This window comes from Sander lucioperca, chromosome 19 (genome assembly GCF_008315115.2).
Source record: "Sander lucioperca isolate FBNREF2018 chromosome 19, SLUC_FBN_1.2, whole genome shotgun sequence".
In the NCBI taxonomy this organism is placed as follows: domain Eukaryota; kingdom Metazoa; phylum Chordata; class Actinopteri; order Perciformes; family Percidae; genus Sander; species Sander lucioperca.
This window is the reverse complement of record NC_050191.1, coordinates 14,539,469-14,556,277: the sequence shown is the minus strand read 5'-3', so window position 1 is coordinate 14,556,277 and position 16,809 is coordinate 14,539,469. Positions and strand designations below refer to the sequence as shown.

Below are 16,809 nucleotides of genomic sequence, written 5' to 3'. Positions count from 1 at the left end.
CTGTGAGGGGGGGGTCACACCCGTCTGCTTGCCTGAATCGCTGCTGTTAAACACAGTGGTGTTCTTTGGGCACAAGCAATGCAGTGATCTCTATCTCCTGTTTTAATCTTGAGAGCTTCTGTTACAGACCAACAGTGGTGATTGATCAGTCAACATGTATTCATCATGCTCTAAGGCACCGATGCCTCCGGCAGCTCTTTAGAAAATGTTTATGTGTAACGCTGCCTAAGGAGCTGTTTTACTGTCATGAAAACATTTAAAAACATCTAATTTTGAAGCTCATTGTATTTTGGTCTTGTTTCTGTGTTCGTCGAACAATTGCCTTGTTTGTCCCAGACTGTAAGAACAGCAACTAAGTGGTTTCAACCAGAACAGTGGGACAGTAAAAAGGCGTCGCAGTAGAAGAGAGGTGATGAGAGCAAACCCATCTATTTAAACGGCAACGTTTCCATGTTAAACTGATGAGCATCATATGGACATAGTCACACTTTAAGTTCTGTGTACCTTTGTGGGTTTTGTCTCCAATACAATCACTGATCATAGCCAGAATTATTACTACCCAAAAAAAATTTTTAACAATGCTGGATACTGCCCCTGGGCCCCTGACCCTTAGAATCAAATTTAAATTTAATTTGGGATCTTCCAAATGTGTGGTTTAATAACATATCCATCACTAAAAGCACACTATCAAAAGAAAAGAAAAAAATAGGGCCCTTAGGTTATCGCCTGCATTAGTATGCGTGATGTAATCCTACTTCAAGTTGATTTTCTTTTCTTTTAAATACAAAGGTATTACAGAGTTAGGTCTTCACTGTAATCAGGTAAAACGGACTATAGTGATGAAAGCTAGTCAAATCCTTGCATATTCCGCCTTTGTACCCATTTTGAGTAAATACAGCGACATAAAATGTATACTTTGGACTTATTATTGGGTTTTAGTCGCGTAATGTTGAATTTTCCTGTGTTTTTGTTGCACTGTTTTGGCTTCAATTCGTTGGGCAATATTGACATTTCTGGTTTGATGGACGCGTTTCCGGCCCAGCATACTTCGTATCAGCGACGTGTGAATAGGGGTGGTCATTAACAGTGAAGAGGGGAAGGCCTTCCTCAATCTATTTGTTTTTTCTTTCCTCGTACTCTCACTCGTACTTAACATCGCCATTATCGTATTTAACCTGTATCGGTGGACAGCTGGCTGTTTTTCTAAGCTTTTTAGGGTCGAGTAAAACACCGGGACGCCCCCCTCTTTTCGTTTGTCGGTCGTAACGTCCGAACGTCCAGCTGATTGCTTTGAGTGCCGTTCAATTATTCCAGTTTAAACTGAGCCGTTTTGTTTGACTTAACGGATGTTTTTTTGAGGCCGAAAAGGGCCGAGTTCGCCACCTTTTTTTCGCCGACTTGTGGACTTTAAAAGAAAGAGGACGTTTATCTTTTTGCCTAACTTGAGCGTGGATCGTTTTTCTTATTAAACGACCAGGCCCCGGACTCATCCCCAACCTCGCGTTTCCTTATCGTTTTTTTTGTTGGAAGTCATGGGAGACACCAGTGAACGAAGCAAAGCTCCGAGTCTACCTCCCCGATGTCCCTGTGGATTTTGGGGGTAAGAGTTAATCTTAATATAAACTACATTAAACCCTCTGTCTTGTACTGAAAGGCAAATCCGGATGAAATTAGCTCAACGGGTTCAACTAGTACAAACCCATTGTTGTTGTTCTGTTGTGCAGGCCGAGGGTGGGGGGTTGGGAAGTTAGCTAATAAATACACCTCCTAGTTTGAAAACTACCGACATTTCCACTGTCTCCTAAGTTCACAAGCCCACTCTCGTCGTTTTAAACGCCGGCTATTGTGTTTCACCGTGCTATATCGTGTTTTAAAGGCAATTTGTGAACCAGGAGATGACGTACCCGAGATAGAAAATGATTTATTGCCAGCAGGTTCCTTTAAAACCTGCCCTGTTTTCTTGTATCGCCTCGAAGAAAAAGCAGCACTTAGCTAGCTAAACGATGACCGCGTTACTTAGCTAGCTAGGTATAACCCCTCAAACCGAAAAGTGCTGTTAGCCAGTTGTCGAGTTATTTGACACCCTTTTTACATACGGTCTTGTCAAGTGGTGGATGTGTGTGTTGCATACCGGATGTGATTCACTGATGTCTGTGTTACCAACAGTCTATAGTGTTACCCCATGGGGGGGGGGGATTTTTTTTTTTTTTTAATATGATTTAACAACGACACTCAAACATGACAGACTGCTTGCTTCTCCTTTTTATATGGGTGTTGTTCCAAAGCAGCAGAGATAAGATGACTGTTATCTCATTATTGACCACGACAGACCCCCTCTAAACCCTTGTAATACTTGCATTACACCAATATTAGTGATTCCTCTTCTGGTGGTAGCTTACTACTATTGTGTGAAATACAGCCAGTGAGACAACAAGCGCGCGCCCCTGTTTTTGAGGTAGTATCTTTACAGAACATACCCAAGCCCCATTCCCCCCCCCCAATTGCCTTCATTTCGTGGTGTCCAGTAAGCACACTGGAACCAGTAAACCCACCTGTCAATGTCAGGTGTCAAAAATGGCAGCGTTGTGTGTGTTTATGGCCCTGCTTGGCTCAGCTCGGCTCAGAATAACACCTGGCCCGGGGCTGCTGGCTGTCCTGTCCCACACAGCCTCTCCACACATGTCACTGAAACTCAAGGCCTCTTAGAGAGATACTTAAATAAGGTTAGGTTTAGCATTTTGAAGGATTAGAGTCAGTATAGGAGCTCTTTTTAAAGCATGGATTGTAGCCCCTAACCCTGGCAGTGTTACTGACATGTCTCTCAACACAAGTACAGTCTACTGGTTTTAGCAGGAATATGGTTAATTTAAGGTAATGCCTGATTGATACAATGTGCTAATAGGCATTGTTAGTATTCAGTCTTCTTAATGTTCTTCTTAAGTGACAATTATTCAGTGTTTCCACAAATATATTAGTTTCCAAAAGCTTAAAATAATATTAAGAACAGATGTACACAAACGTGCTGAAAGTACACAGGTTTTAATTTCAATCAAAGACTACACCAGGTCATGTAGTAGGCGATAGTATTTGCTCTTTGAAGTGCTTTTGTGATCTGTTTTTTAAGATTTTTTCTTTGGCATTTTAGGCCTTTTATTTGATAAGACAGCTTAGACATGAAAGGGGAGAGAGAGAGGGGGGAATGCCATGCAGCAAAGGGCTGCAGGTCAGAATTGAACCTGCAGCCAATGCGCCGAGGACTGAGCCTGTACATGGGGCGCACGCTTTTACCAGATGAGCTACCTAGGCGCTCCTGTAAAGCTGTCTTAATCAGTAAAAACGCCTGATTGAAACAGTAACCTGAGGGGGAAAATCTGTTTGTTTGTTTGTTAAGGTAGTTTAGCATTATAACCCGACTGATACTTCAGACCGATTTGTAGATTTTTGAGAATTAAAAGAAATCAAATGACAATACATCGGCCCATATTTCTCAACAGCATCACCGCTTCTATATCGGCTGTCATGTATGCCGGTAGGGATATATCAACAATTGGCTAAAATAGAACATTACATCTGAGCAAATGTGAGAAATATAAAAATACTCTTAGCCTCAGTACAATCCTTTTCCAGGGTCCAAGGTTAAAGGCTTGTTTTTCGTTATCTTTGTTTGTTTTTCCCACTCAGCATGCTGCTATCTGATGAACCAGTTGTGTTTTAAGCACCTCAACAACATATTTGACTTGGTTGTGGCACTTTTTCTGTCGGCTATTAGGCGATTGGGGGGAGGGACTCTGTAATACCTCTTGGCTAGAGTTTGGATTTGCCTGCTGTAAAGTGCATATTTTTTTGTATTATTGTTATAGCTGCACAAAAGACATTTTGTCTGAGTTTTGTGTCACGTTATTTGGAGAGATTCAGGTTCTTTATTTGCCGTCTTGTATTTTTTAAGCTTTATTAAAGACCAGGTTGTTCTGATATTAAATGGTCTCCAAATTAGTTTTGCGTTGCATGTGGACACTGAGTAAACGGTTTTTGTTTTGCTTGACTTTTATTTTGAAATCTGGTTGCATTGTAGTCAAAAGGCAAGGTTGTATTGACACTTTGATTGCGTTATGTGGTTTTGTTTTTGTTGAATACGATCAATGACAGACGATCATCCCTCTTCATTGCTCTTTGGACATCCGATGTGAAGAAATAGTATTTTCGAGTTCACCATTCTTGGATTTTATAATGGTTTTTCCAATGTTATGTCTCAGAACAAATAAATCCCCTCGTTTTTGAGCATAACCTTATATCACGTCGTAATGAATGAGGATTCCCTCAACACTTTTTCATCGGCCCCAAACCTGTGGATTCTGTTGTTCAGTCACATTTTACAACATTAAGTGATGCTTGGAGGGGAGCATGAAATCAAAATCAATGGAAAGGCGTGGGCTGAGGCATAACGAATCCACTTGAAAATCCTTGTGGAGCAGAAATGATCCCACCTGGTACGACTCTATGAATGTACAGCGACGGGAGCAGAAGGGACAGGGTCTGCAGAGAAAAAAATGAAATGCTGGAAAGAAATAAGTCATTCTGAGCTCTTGCACATGTACAGTTGGTTCTCGTTGTCACAGAAAAAGTCCATCGGCGAACTCGTCCATTGACAGTTTGTGGCCAGAAGGCACAGTCTGCAAAAACACTCCAGCACTCACTCCAGCGAGCTTAAAATTCCCGTTACGTTGCATGTGAATGCAGCTCGTTCGTGGGATGGAGCGCTAGCTTGGCTCCAGAGACAGTCGGAGTCTCTGTGCTGCGCTCCCCCTCTATACTGCTCATGAGAGCCAACTGATAAAATGTACTCGATTGTGTTCTTTTGTTCACTTCCATTATGCAATATCATCTGTTTTATAATACAAGGTTTGATGTCTAGGTAAACATCTTTTTTTAAATGCTTACTTAATTATAATAATTATAAGCATGTCAATTCAATAAGGAGATGGGTAGGCATCTGCATGTTCTTAAATAGGTTTTTGTACTTGCTTATGAAAAAAAGGTTTAAAGTAGCTTCACACTATGTCAGTAAGTAAATAGGAAGTCAACATTGTTTACTTGTGTTTGTGAGTCTGGAATCATGGTTGCTGAATAATAAGCTTAATAAACATACTTGTTTTTATTTGGTTTTCTTTTTGACTGGGGCTTAAAATGGGTAAGACCAAATGTAACAGACTAAGTTAAGTTGCTAAAGCCAGGTATTGTTAAAAAAAATTAAGATACCAGTACCCTTAAAGTGATACGATACCAATACAGTATTTCCTTTTTGATACATTTTTTCTTACTTTATCTGGTGCCCATTATGTGAATGGAAGCGTTCAGTTGCGTAAAATGTCACTGCCTCTCCTCCCCATCCAACAGATTTTTACATGAATACATTTTGAAAGTGTGCCAATTATTAAAATATTTATTACATAACTCAACTGTACAAAACTGTACAACTCCAATCAAATACATGGCGCTTGAATACACCACACCACAGACTCTATGGGTTGTAGCTGCTGTGGGAGTGGGCCAATCACTCGTTGCATTAAATCGGAGAACGTTTGCGGCGAGCAAAACCATATAAATGTTTTTATTTTTAGATCTGGGTACAAAAAGGATCGAATGCAGGTGTCGTTTTGACTGGAGAAGTTTCGATACTACTGTTTTTTTTTTTTAGGTCGATACCTTTTAAAGGTGTCCAGTATCTATACCCAGCCGTATTAGTAGCATATTTCCATATTTATTTGTACATTTTCCCCAGAGAGAGCCAATATGATCAGTTTTATTTTCTGTAGATGGCATTTTTTTGTAAGTGAAAGGCATGCAGACTTCAGTATGTCATCACCCTTCATGCATTTCATTGGTCAGTAGTTTCCAGTTTATTAGGTACACCTAGCCTGGGAAAACCCTGACCAACTTCCGGCAAATTTGAGATTTGCTCTGCAAGTCAGTCTGGCCAAGAGCCCATTCAAGCCCATTTCCAATTTTTCCAAATCGAGGCACCAATGGCAACCGTCGAGGCGGGCTTTACACGATGACGATAGCGCAGCGACGGCGAGGAGCTTTTTGTTTACTTTCAACATGACGGCCACCGAAGCGCAGCAACCCGTTGATGCCGCTGTCGCTGCCACGTCACCCGGATCGTTGGTCTGATTGGTTGAAGGACTATCCAATTGCGCCCAGAGGCATTTGTGCTGTGTCCGTTGGTGACACCCCTTTGGAAATGGGCTGTGAATGAACCTTCCCCAGACCCACTCTCATTTACAACTGAGAAGGGTCTGGTGTCAACCAGGCTAAGGTACACATGTACTAATGAATCCAACAGTCCTGGAATAACAGCTTTGTCCGTGAAGCCTCCCATGTTCAGTTTTTGTTGACATTGTGTCAGAGAGTTTGCTTATTCAGCTCTCTGGCAATTCTTGAGGCTGTATCTCCAGGATGATAATGACCGATTGGGGTCACCACTAAAGTCTAATCAATTGTTACTTTGCCCAAGGCCTGTCTTTCTACCAACTTTTAATAGGACTCCATTAATAGATAATGAGATATTTTACTGACACACAGACTGTTACAGGTGAAAAAACCTTACCTCCTTGGTGAAGGCAAAACCAGTCTGTGCAGGCTTGTTCCGCTGCATTTGTCATATAGGTCCTGTAGGAACAATGATCTGAATACCCTATGGAGTTCCAGCCTCTGTACCATTGACAGGGCTCACAGCTGACAGAAATGGCTGTATTGTGGTGGTATGAACATTAAAGAGAGCTCCAGAAGGTGAGGGAAAGACATGACATACCTGTAGGAAAAGGTACCACCAACCACCAAGAAAACCAGGAGACCCAATTTTTTTTTTTTTTTTTTTTTAATCGCTCCATGTTTAAATAATAAAAATCGCAGTTTAAAAATTGAAACCAGCAAAGGTTCAGCCAGTTTATAAAACTCACAGGACGTATTCCAGTATGCTTAGTATTTAGTCTTATTAAACTGTGTAAATGACAATGCTTTCCCTGTGTCCGTGTGGTTCTCTGCCACAGTGAAATCGTGGCAAAAAAAAAAGTTTTAAAAAAAATACTCTGTTTTTGTTGAAAATTCTCTAAGTAGGCTGGCTTACTGTGCAGCCATGACTGAAACAGGTGACTGACAGAGGCCTTTGCAGGACCTAACTCTGTAAGTGAAACCTGCATCCATTACACATCTACCCCCTCGCCCTCAAGGCAGCCAATAGCATTCGAGTACAGTGTAGCCAAACCTCAACCCAGGTACAGCGGGCACTTTAGGACATCTCACATTCAAGCTTGTTAGGCTCAACTCTTTCATGTCAGACTGGACTCAACTTTCATCAGACTAAGCTGTACTTTTTGTCATCTTTAGCTAGCCTTTGTTACGCTGAGCTCCACTATGCCGACTGTACTTTGAGCGTATTGCTAGCGTGCTGTGGAGGCCGTTCCAGACCGATTTTGACTTATCATTTTTTAGATGTATGCATTGTTTTTACATGGGCGTCAAATCATCATAACGGCATTGATTTGAGCTCAAAACCCAATATTAGTGAGTGACAGTGTAGCTAAACCTTTCCTAATTTGACTTGACTGCAGAAAGATCCAGTCCATCTGCGCAAATATGTAACCGGACATGGCCTTGATTTGCCTGTCAGACATTTTGTGTCTCTGTTTGCATGAAACTAGTAGTGCTGGAAGAAAAAAAATCTATTGACAGAAAATGAATCAATAACAACAGTAAAAAAAAAAAAAAAAAATCCAAATTATTACAAGCATATGCTCCGTCTGTAAGTGATTCTCAGTGTCTCCATAACAGCCTTTTGCCTCCCCGTCCTCTGAGATTTCCTGTCATCCAGCCTTGAATTTATTGACACAGAGGCCCAGAATGACAAACAACAAAAAAAAAGGGTTGCTGAAATGAAACATTAGAAGCGATTACGAAAGATGTTATGGGTTGACTCTCAGGATGTGATATAATTGTCATTTGAGATGTTGGAAAAGCGGGGTAAGGTCCTACCGGTGTTTGTTAGTACTATATTTCAGAGCGGCATTCGTCTTCTACATTTCTGTTTAGCCACACTGCATAAAATAGATACAGGTATTGGTCAATGTGGGGGGGGGGGGGGCGAGACAAAAGTCTTAACTTTATGTTTTGCCAGAAACTGATGCTCCAGATAATTTAGCATAATTACAGTATGTGCTTTATTTGTGTACAGTTTTTCTGTTTTTATTTTCAACATGGCATGATATTGTTTTTCAAATTAAAAGCATTTCACTTTAGGTATGTATCAGAAAATGTATGTTGTGGAAACAGTTGTAATAAGAAGAGGCGAGGCTTGGATGTGTGAGGTGGCCGATGATATTAATGTCTCTCCCCTGTCTCCTCAGGTCCAGTGAAACCATGAATCTCTGCTCCAAATGTTTTGCTGGTAAGTTTTCTCTCAATACACGACACCGAAATACTTTTTCGTCTCTTGTTAACTTGACCAGCTGCCATTTGGTTTCCCTTTTTTTTCCGATTCTAAAAAAAAACAGTTTTGTTGTACAGCACATATATTAGAGGTAAAGCAGTACTTGAGGCAAGTAAGCCAAAAAAAAAAAGAGAGGAAAAATGGTTGGGTTAAATGTACACATTTGCCTTGTCTACTGAGTTAAAGGTGCACTATGAGTTCCTGCATGGTTTCAGCGCGATTTCATTTTTATCTCAAATCGTAGGCATCTCTCCTTGATCTGCTAGCTGCCTGCCTCCTGAATAAACAGTGAAAAGCCTGGTCTCGGGAGACAACACAGGGGTCGTAAACGTCAAACACTAGAGGGACAGGATAGGCACCAAAATAAAACAACCACGTTCCAGCCAATCATCAACAAGATGGTTGGGGGAGGGGGTGGGGCTTAGTGACAGTTAGTCAGTTAGTCATGACAGTTACGGAAACATGGGGGAAGGGGCGAGCTTGCTCTGTTTTGTTTGAATTTTACTTGGAACGTCAACAGAAGTGACCACGCAGGAACTCATAGTGCACCTTTTAACTGATGCAAAGGACCAGATTTATGCCGGCTTATGAGAATAATAGGTAACACTTTACTTGAAGGTATCGACATAATCGTGACATGACACTGTCATAACTATGACATGACACTGTCACGAACGTGTTATAAACAAGTCATAAACGTTTATGACTTCTGTCATTAAGTGTCATTCGGTTTTTGTCATGACAAGTTGACATTGTTTGGGTTGTCTTGATCATGACAACTTGACATTAATCAAAGTGACATTACCAGAAGTTGTCTTGGTCACGACAAGTTGACATTAAATTTGTCTTGATCATGACAACTTGACATTAATCAAAGTGACATTACCAGAAGTTGTCTTGATTATGACAACTTGACATGAATCGAAGTGACGTTACCAGAAGTTGTCTTGGTCATGACAACTTGACATAACATTTCTTTGGAGTGTCCTTATTAAGACAACTTGACATTAAACAGGATGACATTATGTCAGGTTGTCGTGACCAAGACAACTTCTGGTAACGTCACTTTGATTAATGTCAAGTTGTCATAATCAAGACAACCCAAACAGTGTCAACTTGTCATGACAAAAACCGAATGACTCTTAATGACAGAAGTCATAAACATTTATGACTTGTTTATAACGTCTATGACGCGGTCATGACAGTGTCATGTCAGAGTTACGACGGTGTCATGTCACGATTATGTCGATACCTTCAAGTAAAGTGTTACCGAGTAATATATTTAAACCAGAAGAGGACATGCAATTTCTTGTCTCCCGATGCTGACATTGTCTTACTTTCAGCTGGTTGCTTGTCACATTAAAAAAAAACGAAAGTGGAGCTGTTTCCCCGGTTTATTTCTGTTAGGTTGCCTCTTGACATGTGGAAATGTTGTCACTTACAGCAGCTAGCAGCAGCTCGAGGCTAGGTGTGGCAAGCTGATGTTAGTCAGGAATGCTAACAATGCTAAGAAGTCCTTATTAGGAAAATGGAAGGACAAGTAAACAGATTCTCACTCGAAAATGAAATGGGGGGGGGGGGGGGAACGTTGGTAAAAGGCTTGCATAAAGGAATACAGGATATTGAACAATAAACTCAACCTGGGTAAAGAGTAGGGGTGGGTTTCACCAGAGGCCTCACAATACGATATAATTGCGATACTTGTGTCACGATACGATATTCTGCGATATATTGCAATTTATTACCCCCCCCCCCCAACTTCAAATTTTTCCCGATTTCAAATGAGGTCCCCAAAACGAAACTCTGGCAGTATCTGTTTTTTCTAAAAAGATAAATTCCTCTGTTCATCTCACTTTTATTGCTGGAAAATGGGATTGTCAAGCAGACAAACTGATAATATAATATAATAATAGATTGATACTTGGCGTCTGTATCGATACAGTATTGCTATGGGGGGAAAGATCACGATACTATGCTGTATCGATGTTTACATATCGATGCCAAATTTAAAGTCTGAAAATGTCAAGTTATGCATTAAGTTTTGTCAATGACAATTCCAGTCTGGTTTTGTGAGGAGGGGGTGAGGTTGCACTGCAGCCCTGTCGGTGGCTATGGCAACCAGTGAGTACGGCAGACAGCGAGGACCTAAGGGCCCGGCTTTTGAGTCTACTATCGCAGACAGGCAGCAGCGCTCAGAATAGACTCAATACACATGAGTAATGGAGGCAGAGCAGAAGTGGGTTAGCCCACATGTGGAGGAGAAACTCAAATCTAGGCTGACCTCCCTCACCCTCCCTGGAGGGAAAAGAGTAGACAACATCCCCATGGATCGATATCGTCTGAGATTATCATTATATAGAGGGGGTCGGAACGAAGTGAAGCTCCAAGGTGATGGTGTCTTTATCTCAACAAATCATGTCTCAGTTGGCAAAGTTAACTTAAAGCAACACTATGTAACTTTTCCCGCTTCGGTCCCCCTACAGGTTGGAAGCGAAATTGTCCATTACATTACATTATGCAAGTTTGCCAGATCGGGTAGCGGATCTGTAGTTCGAATGAACTGGACAATGTAATGTAATGGACAATTCCGCTTCCAACCTGTAGGGGGACCGAAGCGGGAAAAGTTACATAGCGTTGCTTTAAAGCCACGTGGTTATGCAGCTGAGAGCAGGTACTTTTTTTTTTGAAAACTTTTGAATTATTTGGCGCATTTAGTGAGATTTCTAAAACTTGAAAAGGTATTTTTTTTGGGGCATTGGACCGTAGAAAGCTGACAGCAAGTTAGGGGAAAGAGATGGGGTTGGTGCATTAGGGTTGCAACTAAGGATCATTTTCATTATTTGTTGCTTTCTTATGTAATCGGGCGATCTTTTGGTCGGGAATATGTCAAAAAAACTTACCATCACAGTTCACTGGGGTACAAGGGGACGTCTTTAAATTGTTTGTTTTGTCTGACCAACAGTCCAACCCAAACATATTCAATTTACTATCTTCAAAGAAGGATAACTACAAGCTGGAACCAGGGAGTTGATGATGAACAAAATGTTACAGTTTTGTTTTCTGTTAATTGACCAATCATTTAACCGACAATTCGATTAATTCAAGTCATCCTTTGCATAGTCTGGATTGCCGGATTTTCCTCCCCTTCCGCTATCTATTTTGAAAGGTCGCTGTCGCCGCATCTGGGGCTTAGCGGCGCCGGTTGTGATTGGTTTATAGAAACACAAACAGGCCCCAGCGTTTTTTGTTTTTTTTCTTCCCCAGAATGTTAACTCGCATTGTCAGACCATACGCCAGCGCCGACAAATACTCATGTTTGCTTAGGGCAATTTGATTTTGTGGTTTGTGTTTCCAACAAAAATGTGAATTCAATGCTTTAAAGCAGCCAATTTGTCAACTCGTGTTGGAGCTTTCTCGAATGCACAACAAGGAAGGCAGGAGAGCTGTTCTGTTCTCGGCTGCATTGACATGTGACTTAATGTCTCAAACCAAAAGACTAGGCAGCTACAAGATCCCCTATCTTAACATGGTTTCACGTCTGCTAAAAGTGGAAATGAGTCACACGTTAGGAAACTGTAACATGTTAGAAAAACTGTGTAATCCAATGTGTAACCATTTCATGGACAGGAAAAAGCAAAGGATATAGAAAGACGGATGTGAAACGTATAAGAGTTGTCTTTGCTCTGGGCAGAGCACTCCTGTAGGCAAAAACACCAAAATTCACCAACAACTTGGGTTCAATAATGTATTCATACATAAATGTTTTGCACGCTACAGCAGCACGTAATATTATCAATATTGTTAGTTAGAGCTGGGCAATATAGCAATATTATATCTATCGTGATTTGAGACTAGATATCTTAGATTTTGGATATTGTAATATGACATAAGCGTTGTCTTTTCCTGGTTATAAAGGCTGCATTACAGTAAAGTGATGTCATTTTCTGTACTTACCAGACTGTTGTAACTGTTCTATTATTTGCCTTTACCCACTTAGTCATTATGTCCACATCACTGATGATTATTTATCAAAAATCTCATTGTGTAAATATTTTGTGAAAGCACCAATAGTCAACGCTACAATATCGTTGCGGTATCGATATCAAGGTATTTGGTCAAAAATATCGTGATATTAGATTTTCTCCATATCGTCCAGCCCTAATGTTAGTTTTCCTGGTAGCTACAACTCACTATTTTCTACACACTTGCCTTATATAACTTGTTATTACAGACAGTGTGAGGAGGTTTGGGGTTTACTACACACCATAAATAGTCCAGATTTGAGCGTTTTGACTTAGTTTCTGTGTCGTCTCTCTTCTCTTCCTCCCTCTCTTGTCTGCATCTTTCTATTTCCACGTCCTATTTTTACATTTCCCCATGCTTTGCTTGCTTGCTGTCCTTGACCACAGACATCCAGAAGAAGCAGCCGGGCGAGGACTGCACCTCCAAGCCTATCCAAAGCACTGGGAGTAGCCAATCACCCGTTTTCAGTAGTGAGACGAGCAGTAGCAGTAGCCAATCCCTATTGTCGTCGCCGGCCTCTAGCTCCGAGCAGCCGTCAGCCGAAGAGCCCTCGCCCACGTTTCCCAGCACGAGGGAAGGTAAGATCGGACGCTCAACGCACGCTCTTTCAAAAATCATTGTATGTTCTGGTGAAAAAGGCCCTAAACTAAAAACGTTACGCCGGATCAGATGATCCGGCAAAAACGCAAGTCTTGGGCACCCGGATAGCTCAGTTGGTTGAGCGGGCGCCCATATATAGAGGTTTACACCTCGACGCAGCGGGCCCGGGTTCGACTCCGACCTGTGGCCCTTTGCTGCATGTCATTCCCCCCTCTCTCTCCCCTTTCATTCCCTCATCTGTCCTGTCAATAAAGGCCTAAAAATGCTTAAAAAACAGTGGCCAGTCATGTAACCGGAGATCAGACTTGTCGGTGTGTATGGAGCTATGGTTTGAGGTGGTGTGAGAATCCCGTACAGTAAACAGGAAAACATAACTGCTTATACCATGGTCTGGGTGAATACTTGATTCTGATTGGCTGCAGGGTGTCCATAAAAAAAGTGTTATAGGACACGTTCGAAATGAATAAATAAATGTGCTGGCTACACCAGCTACATCCCTGCCACAAGAAAGTTTTTATGAGGGTAAAAAAAAAAATTAAACCCAAGCACTTAACTGCCCGAGAGGTTGTGTAATAGCTGAATGTTTCCTGCAACAACATAGCACTCGCTCTGTCTCGCTTGGCTTTTTTTCTCTCTCTCTCTCTCATGTGAAATAAAGCTGCCTTCAGGTGCGGTCAAAATCGGCAAAATCTATAAACGAAAAGGTATATGAAGTCTAATTGTGCTTTGTTGGGCGGTTTAAGAACACAACAGGGCGTCGCACTAATGGGCCGTTTCATTGACACTAGGGTTCCACGATATTGACAAAATGTGATATTGCGATATCGGTTATGAATATTGCGATATTCATATTAATTTCAATATATTTAAACATATGTAAAATTACAAAAGTTATGGGAAAACGCATCAAAATAGATTAATAACAAATAATTAAAGTTTTCTTTCTTTGTCATATTGGACTGGTACAACATGAATCAATAAATAACGACCATGTCTACAGAACAGGACATGTTGTACTGGTTGGGCAGTATAAAGACAATAAAGAGCACGTCTACAAAACAGGATATATGAGAAACAATAAAAATAAATATAAAACAATATTGCATACTTATTGCAACACTTTCAATATAGTATTGCGCAACGTGATATCGTGATAACGATATTGAGTCGATATATCGTGCATCCCCAATTGACACTACTCTTAATGCCCCGTAACATGGAGGCGTGATGCAGGAAAAGAACATTTCACATCCTGTCTCCTCCTTTTCCATCTGCAGGCACGTCGTCCACAGAAACAGCCCAAGGCACACTCTGCACACCCACAAAACGTCCACGAGAATCAGGTACAGTGGGCCTCTTCTTCCAGCCTGTAGCCCTGTGTGACCTGCACACACACACACACACACACACACACACACACACACACACACACACACTTTCTTGACCCTGCCGTTTGCTTTCAGCGTCGGGCTCGGAGAGCGAGGCGACGCCGGAGAAACGGCCACGGACAGACGAGAAGGAGGGGAGCAGCGAGGAGGCCCGCGGGACGCCCAAGCAGAAGAACCGTCGGCGCTGCTTTCGCTGCCAAACCAAACTAGAGCTGGTGCAGCAGGAACTGGGCTCCTGTCGCTGTGGTCAGTACCAACACACCAGCGTGTTTTCATCAACACTTCCACCTTCATGCCACTACTTCAATTTCCCTGACTCGGCTCCACCACTGTGGTTACAAATGTGTCAAGCAATAATGTAATGTAAAGATTAGGGCTGCACGATATGAGGAAAATATGCAATAACGTTGTTGAATGTCACGATGACGATATTACTTGTGATAAATTAACAGATACTGAAGTGTACTCGGTTTCCGCAGCATTTCTGCTGCTTTTTCTTATTCTGCTCAAATACAATAATTGCTTGCGGAATTTCAAACAAACGATTTCAACATTCTTTTATTGCACAAATTGAACATTGAATTGAATATAAAAGCCAGCACTAAAGAAAGAATGACGGTTACATTTTAAAATGCAGTTTTCTACTGATAAAAAATAAAATAAAATCTGAGTGTCTTTCGCAATATGTCGCAGCCTTTTGCGATGTGTACTGCGCCAGTTAATATTGCGATGACGATTTAAAAATCGATATATTGTGCAGCCCTACTCTGTCGCTTCCGTTTGTATGAGAGAAAACATCACATTAATGGCTTTACCTCAACACGCAACACAAACGTACATATTTTCTTTTAACCAACACAAAAAAATCTCTCTTTCTCGATATGTCGCAGCCTGGTTATTGCGCCAGTTGATATTGCGATGACGATAAAAAACAAACATATATTGGACCCCTGGGTAGCTCACCAGAGGCCAGAGGCGCAGTACACATATCGCAAAAGGCTGTGACATATTGTGAAAGACACTCAGAGATTTTTTTTTTATCAGTAGAAAACTGCATTCAACAACGTTTTCGCATATCACATATTTTCCTCATATGGTGCAAACTGACGACAGAGCATTTATTTGGGTCACTTCCTCCCTCACCACTTTGCTTTGCGTTCTTTCTCCCCCTCCCCCCCCCCCCACCCCCACCCCACAGGCTATGTGTTCTGCATGCTCCACCGTCTCCCTGAGCAGCACGACTGTCTGTTCGACCATCTGGGCCGCGGGCGCGAGGAGGCCGTCCTCAAGATGGTGAAGCTGGACCGCAAGGTGGGCCGCTCGTGCCAACGCATCGGGGAGGAGTGCTCCTGATTGGCCACGCACCGTGACCGGCCATCCAGTTTAAGATGAGGCGCTTAGGAGGAGGAGGAGGAGGAGGAGGATGATGGAGGAGGAGGAGGTGGAAGGAGAGCAAGGATAAATGACAAATGGTGGGAGGGGGGGAGGGAAGAGGGAGGGGGAGGGGGGGGGGGAGGGAGGGAGGGAGGGACGACGAAGAAGAAGAAGAGGAGGAGGAAGAGGAAGGGGGAAGGGGGAGACCGGTTGTAACATCCTGCATCCCTGAGAATTCTGGATCGGAGTTTGTTCGCCGCCGTGTTGATGTCCTGATTTCCTGCGTGGAGCGTCTGTTTTGGACTCGGCTCTGGACGAAGGCCGCTCGTGGGGGCCAACAGGGAGGCCTGGTGGCCGTTCTGCAGAGCCACGTTCAGTATCGCATGTTCACACACACGGCCTTAACCCAACCCCCCCCCCCCCCTGCCCCCTCCCTCTTCAGTCTTCAGAGGATGGACGATGCAAAGCCGGATTCAGTTGGTCGTACATTATGCACACGTTTCTCGCCACAGTTTTCTTCCTCTTGGCTCACGCTCCTTATTATTTTCTTTTTTCTTTTTTTCAGTACAGAAAGTTATGGAAGGTGAACTGTTGTAACGTGTGGGTGAACTGATCCGTTTGGATTGTCAATTTGACAAAGTTTTTCTTTTTCCCCCATTTCTTGGTCGCGGGTGAGGGGTCCAGCTCTATCCCACGACCACTCCTCAGGTCGACATAAAGGGGTTGGAGTATCAAACCTGTAACCCCGCCTTCCTCTCCTTCTTCTTCCTCTTCTTCCTCTTCTTTTTTTTGAGGTCCAGGTGCAGCATCACTAACCGTGTTTTGCTCGTGCATGGTACCAGCAACCGTGTATTTGTGCAGGTTTGAGTGTGGTAATGTGAGGCAGTCCCAAGGATGCTGTCATGGTTTGATTTTTATTTTCTTTCTTCTTATGTTCCC

At 42.3% G+C, this 16,809-nt stretch overlaps 1 protein-coding gene across 3 annotated transcripts; it reads left to right on the top strand.

The window, feature by feature from the left end:
- Positions 1-1,045: 1,045 nt before the first annotated feature.
- Positions 1,046-15,950, top strand: LOC116056176 (AN1-type zinc finger protein 3-like). 3 transcript variants are annotated; one of them, XM_035995620.1, is made up of 7 exons: positions 1,046-1,600; positions 7,117-7,182; positions 8,403-8,443; positions 12,895-13,086; positions 14,386-14,451; positions 14,572-14,742; positions 15,695-15,950. In XM_035995620.1, the coding sequence occupies exons 3-7, from the start codon at positions 8,416-8,418 to the stop codon at positions 15,847-15,849; spliced, it is 612 nt and encodes a 203-aa protein (XP_035851513.1). In that variant the 5' UTR covers positions 1,046-1,600; positions 7,117-7,182; positions 8,403-8,415; the 3' UTR covers positions 15,850-15,950. The 3 variants fall into 3 exon arrangements, with proteins under 3 accessions (XP_035851513.1, XP_035851512.1, XP_031164191.2); XM_035995619.1 differs by having other exon boundaries at positions 7,114-7,182; XM_031308331.2 differs by lacking the exon at positions 7,117-7,182 and having other exon boundaries at positions 1,048-1,600; positions 15,695-15,949.
- The last annotated feature ends 859 nt before the right edge of the window (positions 15,951-16,809 follow it).